We start from the raw sequence: 20430 nt of genomic DNA, 5'->3' as shown, positions 1-20430 counted from the left end.
CTGTCCCCATGAATCCTACCATGAATACTTCTGTTAGAATTAGGTCTTACTTATCTCGTGCCATCCTGAGCATTACTCGGGTTGGCAGTATGTTAACTGCCAAGCCATTATTAACTAATACTTTTACCATAGGTTTACTATTAAAGTAAGCCTTGATGTATAAAGGCTTTAAGTATTAAGTCATCTTGAAGCTAGGTTTTTCTAAGATAGCCCTCTTGGGCTTCCCTTTTATGGCTTATACGAGCTCTAACTCAGTATTTTCTGGTTATAGTGTTTCCTATGTTTCAGATGATTTAGGTTCTTTATCTTTCCTTAGCTCCATAGGACAATTTTGATATAGGCTCATCTGTTTCTCATCCATGTAAGTGGTCCCTGCTTCATCTTGATCACATGAAAACACATCTTAAGCCCTGTTTCCTACTATTTTGCTATATTGCAAAAGGAGTGTTAAAGAAACTATGCAACAGAGGTTTAAGGGTATCTTCCCACATGAATACTTTTAATTTATTTTTCTCATCTTCTTTTTCACTTTCTCCCTCCTTATCTTAATCTTTTATTGACTTCTTTCTAAACTTGCTTAACTCTTGCCCATTAATATTCTCTTGATATGTTACCTTTTGTCTCTCTAGATATCTTTAAGCAGCCTGCTTGTATTGAAGGCTTCTTTTCTGAGTATGTGTTAAAACACCTAGGAATTTTTAGTGTCTCACGATCCTCCATTATAGAGGCAGCACGTCACTAGGTGGAATGATGAACTTACCCTTGTTCTTGATAAGCATTAGCTTTAAAGTAAGCTCTTGAGTGATATTTTATTCTAGTTCCCTCATAGGTTGTCTTTTTGGACCCACATCCCTGGTTGAGGACTTACCTCTGAATGTTTTTCCTATACTAGATGGGGCTGAGTATTTTATGAAACAATCAAATTCGCCTGAGGGATCCCTCAAGCGATCCCATACTACTTTGGCTTTCTTTGAGCTCTCCATAAGTTGCCTTTTCAGGCCTATATCCTAACCTGAAGGTCTACTTCTGTATGCTTTCCTTGCATCAAGTGTGTCTTTATGATTGGTCCTGCTCGAGGGTTCCCCTAAGTGATCCTATATTACCTTAATCTTTTATTATCTCCTTTCACCTTTGACCAAGACATTCCAAGGCTGTCCATTCCCCTGTTTTCTTTACCTTCCATCATATTTCCTGACTTTTCATTTATTAGGTCTATCTCTACCATATTGATAGTGGCAAATGGTGGGAATGGGTTTTTGTCTACTACTATGGATTCCTCTTTCCCTAGAAACTTTAGTCTACCTTTATTAATTCGATCCTGCACAACATTCTTGAAAGCTTAATAGATGTTAGTAATATGGCTCCATGAATGGTGATACTTAAAATGTTATTTCCCTTTATATTCCTCTCTTGATGGAATCTTATACACTACAAGCAATGAGATAAACTTCTCTTTTAGCATGAAATTAACGATCTCTTCAATTTTGGAGGTATCAAATGTGTGTTATACTGCGTTAAGCCTCTTTGGGGCTTTAGCAGGCTTCCTTATCAAGGTCGAGCATGTGTAATCTCCTACATTTTTTTAGCTTGCCACAGCCACATCCAACTCACCAAAATATATGCCTATGGCCGTTCACTTATGATAATCCTCCTCTTTCAGTAATTCCTCATATCCATATACTTTAGCTGCAAGTTTATAGAAGTCTTTGAACTCTATACCCTAGAATTTTTTCCTTAGTTCTATATCAAGTGCTACTTGAGCTAATTTGACAAATTTAGCCTTTGAAAGAGGTACATTGCACCTGCTCCTCAATCTCTTAAATCTCTTAAGATATTGATTAGCCATTTCTCCTACTTATTGAGTCAGTTGGTAGAGTTTTACAATGCTAACTTCAGGTTTTGCCTTATAAAACTGTACATGAAATTTTTGTTTCATTCTAAGCTAAGTAAGCATTGAGTTACATGCTAAAGTCATGTACTAAGTAAAGGCTAAACCTGTGAGGGAGTTTGAGAATAGTCTCATCTTTAGATTAGTGAAGTTGTCATAATTGGTGACTTTACCGCATTGGATAGTGAATCTGCTAATATGTTCTAGTGTTGACTATGTCCCATCTCGTAAGAATAAAGTAAAATCTGGGATTCTATAGCCCTTGGGATAAGGATTGTCCTAGTTTGTGTGTTGGTTTCACAAACATAAGCTAGCCAATTGGTCTTAACCCACTCCTATATATGTCCTTTATGATGTCCCTCAAGGCTTCTACTATCACCAACTGATTTCGTTGTTTGTTATGTTGTTCTAGGATGGCTCCTATACCCCCAGGCCACCTATGTTTGGTTCTTGTAAATAATACAATGGATTATTCATGAGGTTATTGTTAGCAAAAACATGAGGAACATAATAGTCCTTTATGAGTGTGTGGCCCTGAAGGCCTGCATTTAGATTGCCTCCTAATGGTTGCCTTCCAAGTAGCCTGAAGGTTGAGCCTATTTCAAGAGGTCCTCCCCTGAGTGATACGGCTATGTCCTCATCCCTTCATGTAAAGCTTGCATTATCATTTGTTAGTGTTCTCTATCTCTATGCTTGAACGTTTCCAGAGAGAGAGCAAAGAATTTTTAATTTTCTTCCATCTATTTATCTATATGGTTTTGAATTCCTCATAGCACCTCTACTACAAGACGTTAGATATAATCAAAGGGTTAACGTGTTCACTTCCTACTTTTGAACTAGGACTCATGCTACTGCTACTTGTTGTCCTCGACATTATATGCTCATGATGTCCAACTACCTCAGCATCAAGCATCAATAGTTCTAAACCTGCAAGTGCAGAGTTTCCTTCTGGCTTGTTAGAACTAGCATATGTTTCATCAATCTTCTTGTCTTTTTGTGTCCTTAGCATCTTGTTACACAGAGTCCCATTAGGCGTGCCATAAATTGTTCTTTATAAACCATAAAAGTACTAGATGTGTTAGAGACACTGAATCTCAAAAGATAATAAAAGGTCCTTAGGCTCCCTTACCATTGTTTACTTGGATGAGAAGATGCAAAGAGATTGGAATAACAAGTACTTGATTAATAAATGCACCAAATGTATAATTGTAAAGGTTACAAAACTAAAAATAATTCTAGAAACTATTTGAAAATATAGAGTGAAATGTTAAAAAGTATTAATAAATGTTGAGGATTGATTGTCGTTGATGTCTCTTTCCTACGACCTTCTACTCTTGTTATAATGATTCAGCTTAGATCGTTACCCCCACAAAATTGAGAGCTTGTTAGTGAGATATCAGGGATTTACTAGCATAGCTCTCGAGATTTGTGGCATACCTTCTTAATAGTCTCGTACGTATGGTCATCTCGAGTCTTAAGGGCTACATTAGGCATGACACATCCTCCTTTCCTAGTAATGGACCAAGCTATATTTCTTGGGCCAATTATGTCTTTTACCTCAATTTCTCTCATTGGGTTGTCGTTTTTGACTTTAGGCCCAAACACATATGTTTACACTCAAGAAAACTTGTGATGGTTAAACTTGAAAAGCTTTCCATTATATATTTTTGATAAAAATAATAAGAAGGTTCAATTATTATGATCAATAGAGTCCATAGTTTTTGCTCATACTTGTACGTTGCATTTTTTTTGAGAGTTTAGATATTAAAAATGTAAAATATTTTTAGTTTTTTAAGGTGTAAGTAATGTACTTTTACCAAAAAATTTATTTATTTTAAAAAAAATATCTAATTAAATACGAACAAACATAAAAAAATAGTGTTAGTTGGGAGACAACTAATTACTTTATTAAAGGGTATAATTTAATTAAAAATATTTTATATTTTTAAATAAAAGTAGAGTATTTAACGGGAGATTTTAGACCTCCACTTTTTTCGTTTTTGGTTGAATATGTGCAAAAGTAAAACGCAGTTGGCAGCTTCTTATTGTTTTTAAAAGGAGGAATATACTGTTGTTTAACAACCAATAAAATAAGGGCGTGGAGAGAAAATGGCCTTTTACCTAGCAAAAGCCTACAAGATCAGGGTCGTCATCTTGTGATTGGGGACCAAGCCATGGGTTCAATTATCCATTGCTATATGAAGAACCCTTCCATTATTAAAATAAAAAAAAGATAGTATAAAAGATTATATATTTATGGATCTCATATTCATATTTTAATATTTTTCAATTTTAAAATTATACCAAACATCTTAAGAATAAAAAATCAATTTAAAATCATGAATTATAATTTTTTCATATAATTTTAATTTTTAATATTTAATTTTTTTTAGTGTTTGATACTATTGATTTATCCGTATTCCAACTAATTTGAACTTTGGACCACAATCAAGTCCTTACTCAAGTCAACTGCTATTAATTTTTAATCAATAATTTTATAGAGTAATTTAAATTTAAAAGTCACATATATTGTCTTATTTATAATTTATTTTCAAAAAATTTCATTTAAACTAAAGAAAATCTTAAAATTCAACAATTCTCTTTAAAAATTTAATAAGTTTTCTCTTTCTAATATTCAATGAAGGATAAAAAAAACTTATGTCAAAAATTTAATGAGGTAACTTATAAATAAGATTAAAAAGTTTTCTCTATCTACCCTATAAATAAGAGCAGGAAGAAGTAATAAGAAGGAAAGAGTAATATTGGAACGAGTTTAATTAATGAAACCTAATTTTTGTTAATGTGTTTTATATTTTAAAACATTGAATCACCTCCCAAAATGTTTTATAAATTGAGACAAATGGAGTACTTTTTCCCATTGACATTTAATAAAGGATAAAAGAACTTTTTTTAATAAAAAGTCAATAATATATCTTACAAATAAGATTAAAAAATATTCTCTCTTAATTTTATAAATAATTAAATAACACATGGGGTACATTTGAATTTTCTGCTGTTAAATTAATTATACATTAAAATTCAAGGTGATGTAGTGCCTGCTTGAATTTCGGTTGGGTATAATAGATTATGAAAATAATTGATTAAGTGGTAGATTTTAATCATAATTGATTATGCTAGAACACAATCTGTTTGGATTTTGTTTTTTTAAAATTGATTTTAACAGAACTGAAGATGTTTGGATAATTTTTTTAGAATCAATTTTAGCTGTATAAATTACCATAAAGGACATTGCTTTTTAAAATTAAATTATTGATAAATTTGTATCTAATAGTATTAAAGTTGTTACATTTTATTTAAGAAGTAAAATATATTGTTTAAACTACATATATAATTAATTAAAAATTTAAATTATATTAATATTAACATTTAAATTTATTTAAATAAATAACTAAATATATCTTACTTAAAATAAATTCAATAAAAGACAAAAAATTAAATTCTTAAATATAAAACAGTAATTTTACAACAATTAATGAAGATGATAATATACAAGTTAGTCCTTAATGATATCACGAATACTAGTCATAACTGATGAAGAAGATATCATGAATGAATATTCATCAACATCATGGTCTTCTTAATCCTCATGGTCTTCCTGATCTTCCCTCTCATGACGCATAAAATCAACATCAGAGTTAGAGTGTCTTCTAATGAAATTATGTATCGTCATTGATGCAGCAATGATTTGAACTTGTATATCATAGTCATAGCTAGGCATGTTGCGTAAAATTGCAAACCTATTCTTCCAAACTCCAAATGTTCTTTCTATTATGCACCGTAAACTTAAATGAAAATAATTAAAGACCTCGTTATTATTTACAAATCTAGTTGATCTTCTAAAATCAGGAAGATGGTAGCATTCTCGTCTATACGAACCAAGATATCCATTTGGTGTTGGATAGCTAGCATCTACCAAATAATATTTACCTTGTAAAAAAAAGATTACTATTAATGCCTGTGAGCTGGAAAGTCTAACACAAATAAATTGAACAAACAAATATACCTGAAGGCGGATGTGAAAAGTTCATGGATTGAGTTGTCAAGGCATGTTGAAAAATGCGAGCATCATGTGCAGTGCCCTCCCATCCAGCCAAGACAAAAGTAAAGCACATGTCCCAATCACACACAGCCATTACATTTTGCATAAGGATTCCTTTTCTTCCAATATATTTTGATTTTTCACTAGCAGGGACTACACATGGAATATGTGTGCCATCAATTGCTCCAATGGCATTTTTAAAGAATGGCTAATATTGCTTATCACACTCATTGCATCTGCTATTTGACTTGTACTAGGTAACTTGTTCTTCTTTCTACTGTTACTGCTTTCGCCCCTCTTCCTCTTACCACTGCTTCCACTTAAGGTTCCTTGAGAAGCATTTAGAACTACTCTATTAAATTCACCGCTTACTCCAGTAGTTCCTAAGATCTCATCACTATCTCCTGAACCTTCCTCCAAATCAATACCCTCATTTGCCATATCAGGCCGATACACCTCTTCATCTTCACCTTCATTCCTATTGTAAATGTTAGGCAAAACTCCACTTGAAGGTGCTCATGCTCTAGGTCCATTGGCGATAGTACCTTGGAACAACTCGGTTAATTCATTGGCAAATGGTAATCCTTTATGTTTGAATTTCCCGTATAATGGATTTTCCTGCACATAAATTATCAATAATATTACAGAATACATAAATAAATAAAATAAATATAAAGCCTCACATAATAACATCATACCAATATCTTCTTCTCCCACCAATCATCTGAAGCATCCATAGTATTGTTTGCAATCCTGTCTCACTTGAAACCAACTTATCCCACAGTACCCACTCTTTTCTCATATTATCCCACTTATTCTTGAATTGTTGTCTGTCATATTTCTGTCCAGTTCTCTCATTGAAAGTAGAAATTATGCTAAGCCATCCTTGTTTGGCAAAACTACCACCATTTCTTTGCAATTTTCGAGCTTAGTCCAAACAAATGTCAATAAATATTCTAGTGTTTCTTTGATCTCATGAAGCTTTTGACTTATTGTTACTCATTATACTATATAAAAAACTAACATGTTAATTATAGGAATTGTAATTAAAATATTACATAACAAAAACTTAGCAATTTTCAGAGGAGCCAAATTCAATAGAGACTCACACAGTAAAAAGTTTGACTAAATGACCCCTATATATGCAAAACATATTGTTTAAGAATAAAGCTCCAGTAATCAGTGATCACACAGACCAAAACCAGCAAAGAGTTCGATTAGGCACAAAACCAACTTTTAACAGCTTTCTCACAATTTGCAAATGTATAAGATTTTGACTAAAATCAGGTTTCAATAGCTAAAAAATTAACTTTTAACAGTTCTCCCATATTCAGCATAGAGTTTGACTAGGCACAAAACTAACACAGAAAACAACATCAAAAATCAACTTTCACCCACATTATTATTTGTAAATGTTCAAGAGTTGTAAGTGGTTCAAACCACACAAAACTAAGCCAGCAATCGTGAGAACAAATTCATCCATGCATAGATCAGAGTGAAGAGGGAAACAGGGTCTGACCAAGATCAAACCTAACCAAGATCGTCCAAAAGAAGGTTAGAGAAGATCATTTACCTCTGAGCTGGACCGACTAAAGAGGACCACAAGCAAATCAGCGATGGAGGGAGGACCACGAGTAGATCGAGGCAAGAGAGTATAGATAAAGCTTACTGCCTTCCTTGACTATGGCAGGAGATCACCGCCACTAGAAGTAACTCAGAGACGGCAGACAGAGGAGGCGAAGCCACGAGGACCACAAATCTACACAGAGTTAATTTGAGTATAAGTAGGGGTAATTGATTTGAGTATAAGTAGGGACCGGACCAATGTTCCACAAAACTGAGGCCACGTGGTTTGGGTGTCGACGTGTTAGAAAATTCATTTCAAGGCTTTTTTTTTTTTTAATTTCTTTCCTTAAATTTTAGGAGGTGGTTTTTGTCATAAATTGTCCAATTTTTGGATGGTTTGGCCGTGTTTGACTTGTCTGGCCGGGCTTTGATTGGTTTCTTATAATGCTGCTCTTGGTAAAGCAACGGAATAAGGACTGATTATTCATTAAAGTATTAGTTTGATCTGATTTTTAATGCATCGATTGTTACAAATGTTAAATGACAAAAATATTCTGAAATTATTGTTTCAGGGGCACCTGACAATCTGATTTTTTTTTTTTTGAAAAATTTTATCCTACTGTTAAAAATTATAAATGTTGATTGTTAATTAAAATTTGATCAACATATTTTATAATTTTACCCTCCTTCATTTTTATGTTTTTCAATCTTTGTTTTTATTTGTTAAAATAAAAAGAGTTAAAAACTTATTGAAGAATAAAATTGGAGACTAATCATAGAAGGAAATACAAAAATATTCTTAATTAAATTTTAATTTAACAATCAATGTTTGTAATTGTTAATGGTAGGATTAAAATACTTTATTTTAAAAGCTTTCAATATAAAAATGTCCAAAAGAAAGATCAAAATGTCTCATGGCCTTGAAGAAAAAATTTTAGGATAATTTTGCCCTTTAACATATATAGTCAACCTAGAGATAGTCTCCCTAAAGTCCTATGTAGTTGTGATTTGTTGGGCGAATACTAAAATTTCTTAAAATAAAGAGAAATTATAGACATATGATAGTAGGCCCCATCTATCATTATGAGTCTATTTCTTGTCCTGCCAATTGGCGTCAGTTTGATCAAACTCTAAAATGAAAAGATATGGAGTGCTTGCAATTCAGACATGATAATTCTTTAAATTATTAAGACTTTCTCGGTATTTCTAACATGTTATTGATGTCTTGCTCGATAACATTGGGATGCCTTTCCTTCTTATCTTTGCAGCCTTAAAAAACATTAATTAATTGAATGCATTAATGATATGTTATAAGTGAATATATATATATTCTTAACATACTCCCTCTATTTAAAGATATAAGATTTTTTGTTTAATGTAAGATGCAAAAAATATGAATCATGTTGAGTATTTTAAGGTGTAATTAATGATTTTTTTTCAAAAATTTCCCTTAATTAGGAGGTGTGATTGATAATGTTTTCTAATATTGGTAAAAAAAAATAATGATTTTTAATGGAAACAATTATCTATTAAATTAGGGTAAATATAAAAAGGTTGTATTCCCTCTAGTCTTATTTATAAATTACTTCCAGCATGTTTTACCAGAATTAAAAAAAACTTTAAATTTCATTAACTTTGTTTTAAAATTTAATAAGATTTCATCTTTATTTTTAATAAATATTCTTAATTTTCATTACTGGTATTTGTATTTAAAGTATTTAATAAAGAAAAAAATGTAAATAGAAGTATTAAAAATTATTAAGTGCCCTATAAATAAGATCAATATTTTTCTTTTTTCTTTGTTCTATAAATAGAATTAGAGGAGTATAATTTTAAAGATAATTAACTAACTCATAAGGATGTAATTTGATTAAAAATATTTTATAGTATCAAACAGAGGAATATACATCAACTCATTAATTTGAAGTCTTTTTATAGGATTAAACTTATCTTTAGTTAACTCTTAAACTGCTTCCCATGCAGGACTTAGATATAATGTGGCTTAGAGACCCGTTTGAGAGGTTTTTCAAAGATGTAGACTTCCAAATTGCTTGTGATCGCTTTAATGGAAACTCTATGGACACAACAAACGAGCCAAATGGGGGGTTCTTGTATGTAAGATCTAATCATAAGACCAAAGATTTCTACAAGTTGTGGATTGAGTCAAGAAAAATTGATCCAAAACTAAATGAACAAGACGTGCTTAACAAGATCAAGACCCACTCCTTTGTGTCTAAAAGGAAGATGATAATTAGGTTCCTTGACACAACTTATTTTGGAGGGTTTTGTCAAGTAAGTAGGGATTTCAACAAAGTTTGTACCATGCATGCCAATTGTTGTGTTGGTTTGGACAACAAGATCTTTGATCTTAAGATTTTGCTTCAAGATTGGAGACACTACATCACTTTGAATCCAAATCAGAAATTACATTCACACCCTTCTTGGAGGGTTCCAAACAGTTGCAGGTAATAATTGGTTTGTTTGATTCTATTCTCTATTTTTATATTTTTAAAATAATTCCATAGAGTATTTTTTTTTAATATAGAACAAGTTTTGGAAACAATTTTTTTTTAAAAAAATCTGTTTGAATTAGAAGTGGTGAAATGGGGGTTGAAAAAAGGAAGAATGACAGTTAACTTCCAAATGATTGAATTAATGACAATTAAGTTCTTGAAAAGTTTTTTTACAAAATAAATTATAAATATCAATTTAAATAATTACAAACAGAAATTTGTGTTATATTCTAAGAGTTATATTTATTATTTAAATATTTATTTGCAATTGAAACATCTGAATTTATAATTATTTGAATTGATATTTTTAAGTTATTTTTTAAAGAATTTTTTTTTAAAACTTAACTATCATTACTTCAATATTCTGGAACCAAAGTGTCATTCTCCCATGAAAAAATGGTTTCTTTATCAATATAATTACCACTAATCGAAACATGATGTTGTTGACTATTCTTTTTTTTTTTTGTAGAACAAAAGGTAATAAAGCATTAAAAAAGATATGTTTTGTTTTTTTATTTTTTCAGAAAAATTTAATATTTTTTCAGAAAAAATTTAATATTTTTTCAAAACATATAACCAAAAACATATTATTAAACATGTTTTCAATTTTTTTTTATTTTTCAAAACCAAAAAAAAAAATGTTCTCAAACGTGAAATCAAATAGGCCCAATGTCTCAATTGGATTTTAGCTTTTCTGTAAAAATTAAAGGACTCCCTTTTGATCCTTGGACCATCAAATGACCTTGTTTGTAGGGCCGACCTTAACTATCCTATTTTTCATTTTTTCTCCCTGGTCTAGGAAATTTTCTCAATTTTAGAAGAGTCAAATATAAAATATTTGGAGGCAAATTCTCTCAATATTAATGTGCAATCATGATCAACGTGCAATAAGTTTGTTTTAACTTCTGGAGGCTAAAAAAACTAAACAGGCTTTGACAATTCAGAAACTATTATAAAATAAGTAATTAATAATAATTTAATTCATTATAAATATAGCCTCAAAAATGTTCCTCCATTTTTGACATCATTTTTTTTTCTTTTATTTTGCAAATTATTGATATATATGAAGAACGTCATTCGAACGTGCCGCACAAAAGAGGAATAAAGAGAACAATGAGAAGTCGTGGCCGTCGATGACTTATAAGCATAATTGAAGAAGCATATAATTGTATACAAAGGTATGGTTTAACTGGTGAAATCAAAATTTACATTTACACACCATTATATATATATATATATATATATATATATATATTTAACATGCGGATTTTTAGACATGTTAGAGTGGTTCTAATTAATTATTAATTAAATTGGTTCATCGAAGGCCTACTAACACATGCACCATTAATTGGTTTTTGTAGAGTGATTGAAGCCTATTTGTCAGAGTTTATGATCGTGGAAAGCCAATTGCTGGTCAAATTCAAATTGAAAATGAAGGAATATAGAAAAGCAAATGTACAAGTTCTTAAGCCTATTTACCATTTTTGTTCATGTTAATTATATATTCAAGTTCTTAAGACAAAAGTTGAAGCAACCTGTGAATTTCAATACTCATAGTTGACATTCAGTCCTAACATTTTAATTATCTTTTATACCTTTTTTTAATCTTTATTGTTGTATATTTATGATAGCTTCTTCTTTTTCTTTTTTAATTTGAAAAAAAAAGCACAAAGTTGTATGATTATGAACCTTCCATTTTATGATCAATGATGTACAAGCATTATTCTGCAGTGCATAATTCTTAATTCTTGATCTTTCAATTTGTGCTTGATCCCCCAATCAATTTTATCTCCACGGGAACATAAGACTGTCAATTCAAAAATAAAATAGGGACAGTTGTGTCAAAATTCTAAAACAAACTTAAAAAAAACCACTTTACAGTTTTTTTTTTAGCAGTGTCATCTCTCTTGAACTTGCTAAAAAACTTAATTACCATGATCGAGTTGCATTAGAGTGGGGTAAACATTACAATTTAAAATGATCAAAATATTCTCAATAAATGGGAGAAAAAGTAGTGATAATTTTTCATAGAGTAAAATAAATTGACCTCTATTCCAGTTTACTTTAGTTTTGTAAACTTATTTATTTAATAATTTTAAAGGATATAAATACATAAGCTGTCTAAAATAATATTTTAACATATTTGAATTTCTGTTGAAAGAGATGCTTACATTTAATATTCGATTATGTTTCAAACAAAATTACTTTCAATAGAAGAATGTTTGTGAAAATTAAAAAAATGATAATTCAGTTATTAGAAAAAGATTCGAAAGGCCAAAATTGCCTTTGCAGAAGATTTTCCCTTGTTAGGGAGCTATGGAGACAGGGAAGAAGGAGAACAAAGAACCCTCTCCTATCAGAATTCAGTGACCAAAGAAGCGGAGGCTACCAAGGAGAACGAGACTATGCTTTTTGGTATAAAAGATGAAGCCACCATTAACACTGAATTTGAAACCTTACAAAATTTGATGCATGGGATCTTGATGGACAAGTTGGACCTAAAATGCCCCGATTTCACATTCGTGAGGGAAGAAAAATGAGAGACTTAAAATGAGGACTACTGTAAAATTAAAATGAAAATTTTACTTAGTGTCTCAACTTTTAAGGCTTTTATAATATGTTAATTTAAAAGGTTAAAAATATATAATTTTTATATTTTATTAAAAAAATTAAAATGTGGCCCCTTGTTAGTCCTCCTCTCTCCATCCATGGTGAGCCCCACATTATATTTTATAATATTTTTTATTATAAATTATTTGAGTTGAGAGATAAAAATGACTGTCCAGATAGAAGTTAAAAGATAAAAATGACTCTTAATTTAATAAAAAATATTAAAAAATAGTGAGACTCACTGATGACTAATATATGTTAAGTATTTTTAATATTAGGATGATAATGGGTGAAATCTTTAAAGTTGAGGGAGATAATTGAACTATAGTTAAGTTTAAGAAGATTTGTGGTTTTTCATATATAGTTTAGTAACAAAAATGATTCTTAACCCAAGATAATAACTACTAAGACAATAATACTTCTTGATTATATAATGCTAAAAAATATATATATATATATATATATATATAACATCAACTAAATTTCCAAATTAAGGCCAATTAAATTTGTTAATAACATTATTTTTTATTTTATCAATAATATTTGTTAATCTACTAGCAAAACTTGTTAACCACAACTCCTATATATTTAATCTTGATGACTTGTAAAAATATTAACTTATTATTTACTAATGATACTTATCAATTCACTAATAAAACTTGATGAGAAACTTTTTATTCATTCAATTACAGTGACTTATTAAAACCCTCACTTATTAATTTATTAATGTTGCTTGTTAACTTTTTAAAAAAACTTGTTGATAGTACCTTTTACATATTTAATTATGATAACTTATTAAAATTTTAACTTAACTTATTAATTAATTAATACTACTCATACTCATTAATTTTTTAGCAAAACTTATTGACAGTATCTCATGTCAAATGTTGATCTTTGGTTAAAAAAAAAAAAAAAATCTCACGGCAAAAATATCTCTGTTAGTCCCTCCTCCTCCCAAGAGGCAGCGCCATTGCGCGGGACCTAGCGGTAAGAAACCCGACGATTTGGTTTGAAGTGGGATTCCATCAATCTATGGAAGCACTTCATGGTTTCTTCCTCACTTCTCCATTCCCTTTGATCACCACGCCGTCTGCTCCTTCAAAACGTCGTCGTTGCCGTCTTCGAGATCGTCCTTTCTCCGTTGAAGCGGTGCAACCAGAAATTCGGGTATGCACGAATCGGACTTGCCGCAAACAGGGCTCCTTTCAAACCCTAGAAATCCTTTCTGGTCTTGCGCCTCCGAATGTCGCCGTCAAACCGTGCGGCTGTTTGGGCAAGTGCGGTGCTGGTCCCAACCTGGTGGTCCTGCCGGACGGTGTCATCGTTGGTCATTGCGGAACTGCGGCTCGAGCGGCTGAGGTCATGTTGGGTTTGATTTCCGCAGGAGAAGGTTCGGATTCCTATGATGCCAAAAAGAGTTTAGATGCGCTTGCGCTTAGGAAGAGAGCTGAGGTTGCGTTCGAGAAGCAGAATTTCACTGAGGCTGAACTTCTGCTCTCACAGGCACTCCATCCTTTTCGCGCCTGAATGTGAAGTTTACTGTTTTATTGACTATCATTGAGGCGAAAAGTTATATTTTTTCTTTTGTTTTTAAAGAAAATCATGTAGTAGTTTCGTGATCAAGAGCTCGATTTTTTATGTAGTTAGATTGGAGTTGAGAAGCTATATTGAGATTGATATTGTCGAGTTTTTGGTTGGTGCAGGCTATCGAATTAAAACCATTAGGTGGTGTACATGTAATATATAAATGCAGGTATGTTGTCACGAACTTAAAAGTTAAAATTATTTCTGCGAAGGTTTATTATGGTAGCCCTGTGGAAGGTCGTGGATTTTTTTGTTATGCTCCATTTAGTGGTTTTATAATTCGATTTACCATTAGTCTTTTCATTTGGTCATCGTTAAAATACTATGCATTTTTTGTTGCCTATTTTTCCAGAAAAGAGAGCTTGCAACAGGTGTTGCTGTTTCCTTGCTTGCAATCTGGCTTCAATATGAGAGAATATAGTTTTTCCCCCATTTCACTTTGAACATAATCCTTGGTGTCCTGCAAGAGTTTCATCTCCACTGTGCTAACCATGATAAGTAAGTTTGAGACCTTTACTCTTCCGACATTCAGGTCAGTTGTAAGGTTGGCATTGGGTAAATATTCTGGAGCTCTTGAAGACGCAAGGGAGGCTTTGGCATTAGCACCTGAGTATGCTGAGGTGAGCCAATCTCTTATAAATTTATATAGAACAGAGTTTCATGACATTCCAAATCACGGTGGGTAAGTATGATATTTAATTGATTAAATGGCACTGGGTGAAAATACATGGTTTGGGTTACATCATGGAATACTTCTCTCTAGAAATTAGTGATTCCTGGACAATTACCGTTCAATGATGCCCGTTAATCAAAAGTATTTTACTCATTTTTTTTTTTTTATCTCAAGTCATAGTAACGGTTCAGGTTAAATGGTGCACCTTTGTGCATTTGAGTAAAGATGGGGACATCAATTTGTATTCCTTTCCAATCCCCGCACAGTCATAACTTGCAATTATGCATTAAGATATCATGAATGCTATTTGTTGAGCAATACGGTGTTCTTTTAAAGTTGAAACGTGTGCATCTTGGCTATTGATGCATTTGAAATGCTCAATCTTCGTAAGCAGCATGAGGAGTTTAATTTGTGCATACCCTATAAAATCTTCTTCGATGGATCAGATCTTCTATTTAAAGTATTCATGTAGAGATGATGATGGCGAGCCAAGAGACCAGTCCTTAGGTATCAACATGATTGCGGTAGCAATATTGGAATTACAGTCGACTTGGTGAAGTTTTGAGTGACAACAAGTATTTTTGTTTTGACTTCTGCCAAAAGCTTCATAAATCTTTTCATCAAAGGGATACTGCCCTTTATAGTTTAGAATTATAACAATATTCAGGATCTTATCTCAATTAGTCAGGATATGAATTGTTTGTTTTTGTAACGGCCCTGATATTCTAACCATTGGTTTACTTGTCTACCATCAGTTTGAATATATATAGTGATAACATCTGTTTGAATATGTTTGTTTTAACTTTGGTGTGTTTTTGTTTTACCCAATAAAATAATTTTTTATGTGGATTTAATTTAGTAATTTATCATCTCACTGTTCCTGCCAAAATCAAATTTACTTTCATGGTTTAGGAGCATGTCACTGAAATAGATCTTGTGAACTACTTTTCAGGCTTATCTTTGCCAAGGTGATGCATTTTTGGAATTAAAGCAATTCGATTCAGCAGAAAAGTCATATTTGGCATCTATAGATATAGATCCTTCGATCCGACGATCTAAATCATTCAAGGTAGCATTCAATCTTTTGTCCCCAACTATTTAGATATTTAGATTTTCTTGTATTTCATTTATCTAACGTAAATATTTGCATCCATGTCTATTAAATTCTGCGAGAAGGTTGATGTGGCAAGATTGCAGAAAACTCTGTTATTTCCCTTGATATCTCTCATTTGTTTCTGATGTCGATATAATGAGTAATCATTGAAAGTTTAATATGCTCTGATGGGATGCAAATGATCATTTTTGGGGGGGGGGGTATTGATTTAAGCATGTTTTACAAATAAAATTTTCCTACTCATAAAGGATACAGCAACAACAATAACAAGCCTTTATCCCATTAGGTGAGATCGGTTATATGGATTGCAAGACGCCATTGTATTCTATCATTTATCAAGTTTTTAAAAATATTATTAATCAAAAGATCGCGTTCAATAATTTCTAAAAGTGTTCTCGTAGGCCTTTCTCTACTCCTCTTAACAAGGCTCAAAGTTATATATTCCACTCTTCTCATTGGTACCTCACGAGGTCTTCTTTGGACATGCCCAAACCATCTTAAATAATTTTCTATCATTTTTTCTTCAATAGGTGCTACCCTCACTTTTTCGTGTACGTGTTTATTTTGAATTTTATCTTTACATGTATGTGCACACATTCATCATAACATTTTCATCTCTGCTACTCAAACTTTATGTTCTTGTTGTCTCGTTAGAGCACAGCATTCACTATTATATAACATAGTCGGTCTGATAGCAGTACGATAAAACTTTTCTTTACGTTTATTAGGCACCTCACGGCCGTAAATAACTTCTTTAGCTTTTCTTCAATTAAACCACGTAGTTTAAATTTTATGTAAAATATCTCCACTGATTTCACTATTATTTTGAATAATGACTCCCAAATATTTGAACTTTTTTACTTAAGGTGTAATTTGATCTCCTAATTTCACTTCCAAATTATTGTCGACTAGTCTTTTATTAAATTTACAATATAAATATTCCGTCTTACTCCTACTCAGATGGAAACCTTTTGACTCCAATGTCCTCATCCCTAACTCAAGTTTACAATTAATATTTTCTCTTGTTTATGCTTTGAGAATTATATCATCCACGAAGAGTATACATTTGATAATTCTCTCTTGAATATATTCTGTCAAAACATTTAAGTCCAAGTTAAATAGATAAGGACTCAAAGATGATTCCTGATATAATTCAATCTTTATAGACAAGTCTTTTGTTTGACCACTAGACGTTCTTATACTAGTTTTTAACCCCTCATACATATCTTGTATAATTTTAATATAAGCAATCTGTACCTCCTTCTTTTTCAAGGCTTTCCAAAGAACTTCTCTTGATATACTAAGCTTTTGTCAAATCAATAAAAACCATATGTAAATCTTTATCGTTACAATGATACTTTCCCATTAATTCACTTAATAGGTAAATCACCTCTGTAGTCGATTTACTTGGCATAAAACCAAATTGATTCTCAAAAATACTTGTCTCCAATCTCAATCTATGCTCAATTACTTTCTCCCACAATTTCATTGTGTAGCTCATGAGTTTAATCGCTCTATAGTTAGTACAATTCTGAATATCCCTTTTATTTTTATAAATAAGAATTAATGTACTTTTCCTCTCGTCATCAGGCATTTTTTTGGATCGTAAAATTACATTAAATAACTTAGTTAACCATCTCATCCCTTCTTCACCTAAACATATTCACACGTCAATAGATATACAATCAGGTCCATTGGCTCTATCATTTGCCATTTTCTTAAGAACTTCCTTTACCTCCTTATCACGTATTATTTGATAGAATGATAAATTTTGTTCTCCTTCACGAGTTACTAAATTCTCCAAATTACTAGACGAATTCTCTCCATCATTGAAAAGTTTAAAAAGTAAGTCTTCCATTTGTTTTTAATTTCATCATTTATAACTAAAATTCTTCCCTTTTCATCTTTTATACACCTTACCTATTCTAGATCTTTTGATTTTCTTTTCCTACTCTTAGCAATTTTATAAATATTTCGTTCTCTTTTCTTTGTTTCAAGACTCTTATAAAATTATTCAAAAGCTTTAGAATGAATTTATAAAGGACGGTTATAAAGGATGGTTTGAAATTTTTATTTATTTATTTATTTTGGGGTGGGGTGGGGAAGAGGAGCCTCCCTTGGATTCGTCAGTGGCTCTGAAGATAATCTATCAAGTATAATCTTGTGAACATTGAATCCATCACTTTCGTTCTTTGATGCTTGGACATGGCCATCACTTGTTTCTCCTTTACGCTATGGTTTTGCAGGCACGGATTGCAAAACTTGAGGAAAAAGTAGCTGTTGCTAATAACTTATGAGATCTACCTTTTGAACAAAGGTGCAATGAAATCACACTGATTTCAGGATGTGATTTGTTTACTATTTTCAAGGTGTAATGGATACCTTGCATCAGCTTTCAGTTAGTTGTTCAAATCTCTTATTTTCTCGAGCTTTGTGATGCAATCTGAAGCACCTCCAAAATAAATTCCCAATATTTTCTCCAGCTTTGTCCTTCCTAAGTAATATCTATGTTTACTATTACTTTGACAAAAGAATTCGATGTATAAATAAACATCTAAATTTTTTTCCCCCACTAAATTGGATCCATCTTGTTGGGATTCTCATGTCTTCAAGTAACAGGCAGACTTATCAAATGCGAAATGATTGAAGTTACAATGATATAGATGCTTTTCAATTTTTTTTTTGGTGTGCCAGCATTTGAACCTGTGCCGAAGTGATTCACTGTCAAGCGATGAACCACAAAGACAAAAGGTAGCTGGTGATATAGATGCTTTCTTATTTTAATCAATTATTGAACCACACAAGATACATTTTTTGTCATGTGTTGTAACCTGATGTTTGAGTGGCCTGTCAATATATTTCACATTACAGGTAAACGATTGTTTCCCAAATTCTTACATATGTGCTTTTTTGAAGCTTTTTCCCCTGTTGAACTGATAAAAAATTTACAAATTCCAAAGCACTTTATAACTTATACTTTAACCCTTGGGCTGGATGGAAAGAAAATTGTGAAAGAATGCTGTAAGAGAAAACACTCAAAAATAGTAATTCTTGTTTACTGTTTTGGAAATTTTCCTTGTATTCTCTCCTCCCTATCCAAATCAAGCCTAAAAGAATCATAAATTGGCTAGTTATAACTGGTAACCTATGACAGTAGTTTTATCCAGCTGGGTCAAATTGGATGGCATCTGTGTTTTTCTGTTACTTATTTATGAAGTCAAATATTGTTAAACTCTGATGGCTTTCTTACCATCTTCCCTATTGTGCCATAAAATGATAAATAGGCCACATAATATTTTCTCTGGAATTAGTATTTTCTTCAATTTGTTGGTTCTTGCTTGTTTTCTCTTCATATTTTTCAGTAATTAGATGCAGGCTTGTACCACTTGTGAGTGTTAGCATGCTTGTTCTGATCGTTCTGTTTGGTTAATAAAATGAAGCCTTCATTGGAGTTGTAATTGTTCATAAATATGGTTTCTGTCTTAACTGAACCTGGCCTTGGGCTGAGCTACTTTGTTGTTATTTGTTGGCAAATTGAATTCTTTGCGTCACTGGCAAATGGTCAACTGAACTTTTGAAACAGACGATAAGTCACTAACTTCTGAATTATAACAAATAGATTTTTTTTTTTTCTATTTTCTAACAACTTATGTTAAATCATTTGCTACTTGAGAGAAAAATAGACACCCACAATTTTCTAGAATGTTTATATTCATTGAAAAAATTGTCATTGTAGTGTTTGGTATGTTTAAACTCCATGTACATTTTGTAAAAATTTACATTAAATGATATCACATGAAATCAATGTGCAGATGAATCGAAGTTGACCCAGTGCAAAAAGTTCAAAGATGAGATCACTTGACAAATAACTAAAGTAATAATGGCTGATTAGACCAAGTACTTTACTAATGCCGACCTGGCCCATGTGGACCTGTAAGTAGTTGTCATGACTAAGAAGTTTGAGGGTGACATGGCCTGAGATAACCTCGTTGGCAGTTTTCTGTCCATCAAACAAATGTAAGGGTGAAGAATGAAATGGTTTAAACTCTAAAGCACTTAAGCTCTTCGTGTGGAAATGCTAAACGAAAACATAATTCATATCAATTTATAGGCGCAATGAGACTCATAGAGTCCCATAAAATAATGTTAGGTAACATTTGGATTAATGTATTTGAACTTAGAATTTTCAATTTAGAATTCATATATTTAGAAATTTTTATTTCGATAGATAGCTGAAATCCAAGGCAGAAACGAAGATTAAAAATGACACGTATATCTCTATTTTTCAATTAGAGAGAGAGAGAGAGAGGAGAGATGAAAGTAACAAAGGCATCAATAATGAAAATGTGAAGAAATATGAGAGGTTTTTAATAGTTATAATTTCAAATATTTAGGGTTTCAAGAGAATTTAAAATTAAAAAA

At 31.6% G+C, this 20430-nt stretch overlaps 3 protein-coding genes across 3 annotated transcripts; 2 read left to right on the top strand and 1 right to left on the bottom strand.

Moving 5' to 3' along the window:
* Positions 1-6101: 6101 nt before the first annotated feature.
* Positions 6102-6685, bottom strand: LOC129294275 (uncharacterized). Its single transcript, XM_054932536.1, has 3 exons — positions 6647-6685; positions 6494-6566; positions 6102-6418 (listed from the first exon to the last, which is right to left on the bottom strand). Exons 1-3 carry the CDS (start codon positions 6683-6685, stop codon positions 6102-6104), a joined length of 429 nt encoding a protein of 142 aa, XP_054788511.1.
* Positions 6686-9353: 2668 nt separating this feature from the next.
* LOC129310975 (uncharacterized protein At4g15970-like) lies at positions 9354-11698 on the top strand. The gene is made up of 2 exons (XM_054952883.1): positions 9354-9979; positions 11389-11698. Exons 1-2 carry the CDS (start codon positions 9492-9494, stop codon positions 11522-11524), a joined length of 624 nt encoding a protein of 207 aa, XP_054808858.1. The 5' UTR covers positions 9354-9491; the 3' UTR covers positions 11525-11698.
* A 1880-nt stretch (positions 11699-13578) lies between these two features.
* On the top strand, positions 13579-18624 carry LOC129308752 (uncharacterized). The gene is made up of 5 exons (XM_054950098.1): positions 13579-14140; positions 14341-14390; positions 14754-14841; positions 15847-15963; positions 18255-18624. Exons 1-5 carry the CDS (start codon positions 13670-13672, stop codon positions 18303-18305), a joined length of 777 nt encoding a protein of 258 aa, XP_054806073.1. The 5' UTR covers positions 13579-13669; the 3' UTR covers positions 18306-18624.
* Positions 18625-20430: the final 1806 nt, after the last annotated feature.

Source organism: Prosopis cineraria, unplaced genomic scaffold (genome assembly GCF_029017545.1).
Source record: "Prosopis cineraria cultivar Desert tree isolate PC_DT_omini unplaced genomic scaffold, ASM2901754v1 PC1, whole genome shotgun sequence".
In the NCBI taxonomy this organism is placed as follows: Eukaryota; Viridiplantae; Streptophyta; class Magnoliopsida; order Fabales; family Fabaceae; genus Prosopis; species Prosopis cineraria.
This window is presented reverse-complemented; position numbering and strand designations above follow the sequence as displayed.

Bases quoted from the DNA above. Each gene is read 5' to 3' on its own strand.
- LOC129294275 (XM_054932536.1), bottom strand. From the start codon at position 6,685: ATGGATGCTTCAGATGATTGGTGGGAGAAGAAGATATTG. The intron at 6,567-6,646 runs GTATGATGTTAT...ATTTATGTGCAG, and splicing joins GGTGGGAGAAGAAGATATTG to GAAAATCCATTATACGGGAA. The intron at 6,419-6,493 runs GTACTATCGCCA...ATAGGAATGAAG, and splicing joins ATTAACCGAGTTGTTCCAAG to GTGAAGATGAAGAGGTGTAT.
- LOC129310975 (XM_054952883.1), top strand. From the start codon at position 9,492: ATGCAGGACTTAGATATAATGTGGCTTAGAGACCCGTTTGAGAGGTTT. The intron at 9,980-11,388 runs GTAATAATTGGT...TGGTTTTTGTAG, and splicing joins AGGGTTCCAAACAGTTGCAG to AGTGATTGAAGCCTATTTGT.
- LOC129308752 (XM_054950098.1), top strand. From the start codon at position 13,670: ATGGAAGCACTTCATGGTTTCTTCCTCACTTCTCCATTCCCTTTGATC. The intron at 14,141-14,340 runs GCACTCCATCCT...TGGTTGGTGCAG, and splicing joins CTGAACTTCTGCTCTCACAG to GCTATCGAATTAAAACCATT. The intron at 15,964-18,254 runs GTAGCATTCAAT...ATGGTTTTGCAG, and splicing joins GACGATCTAAATCATTCAAG to GCACGGATTGCAAAACTTGA.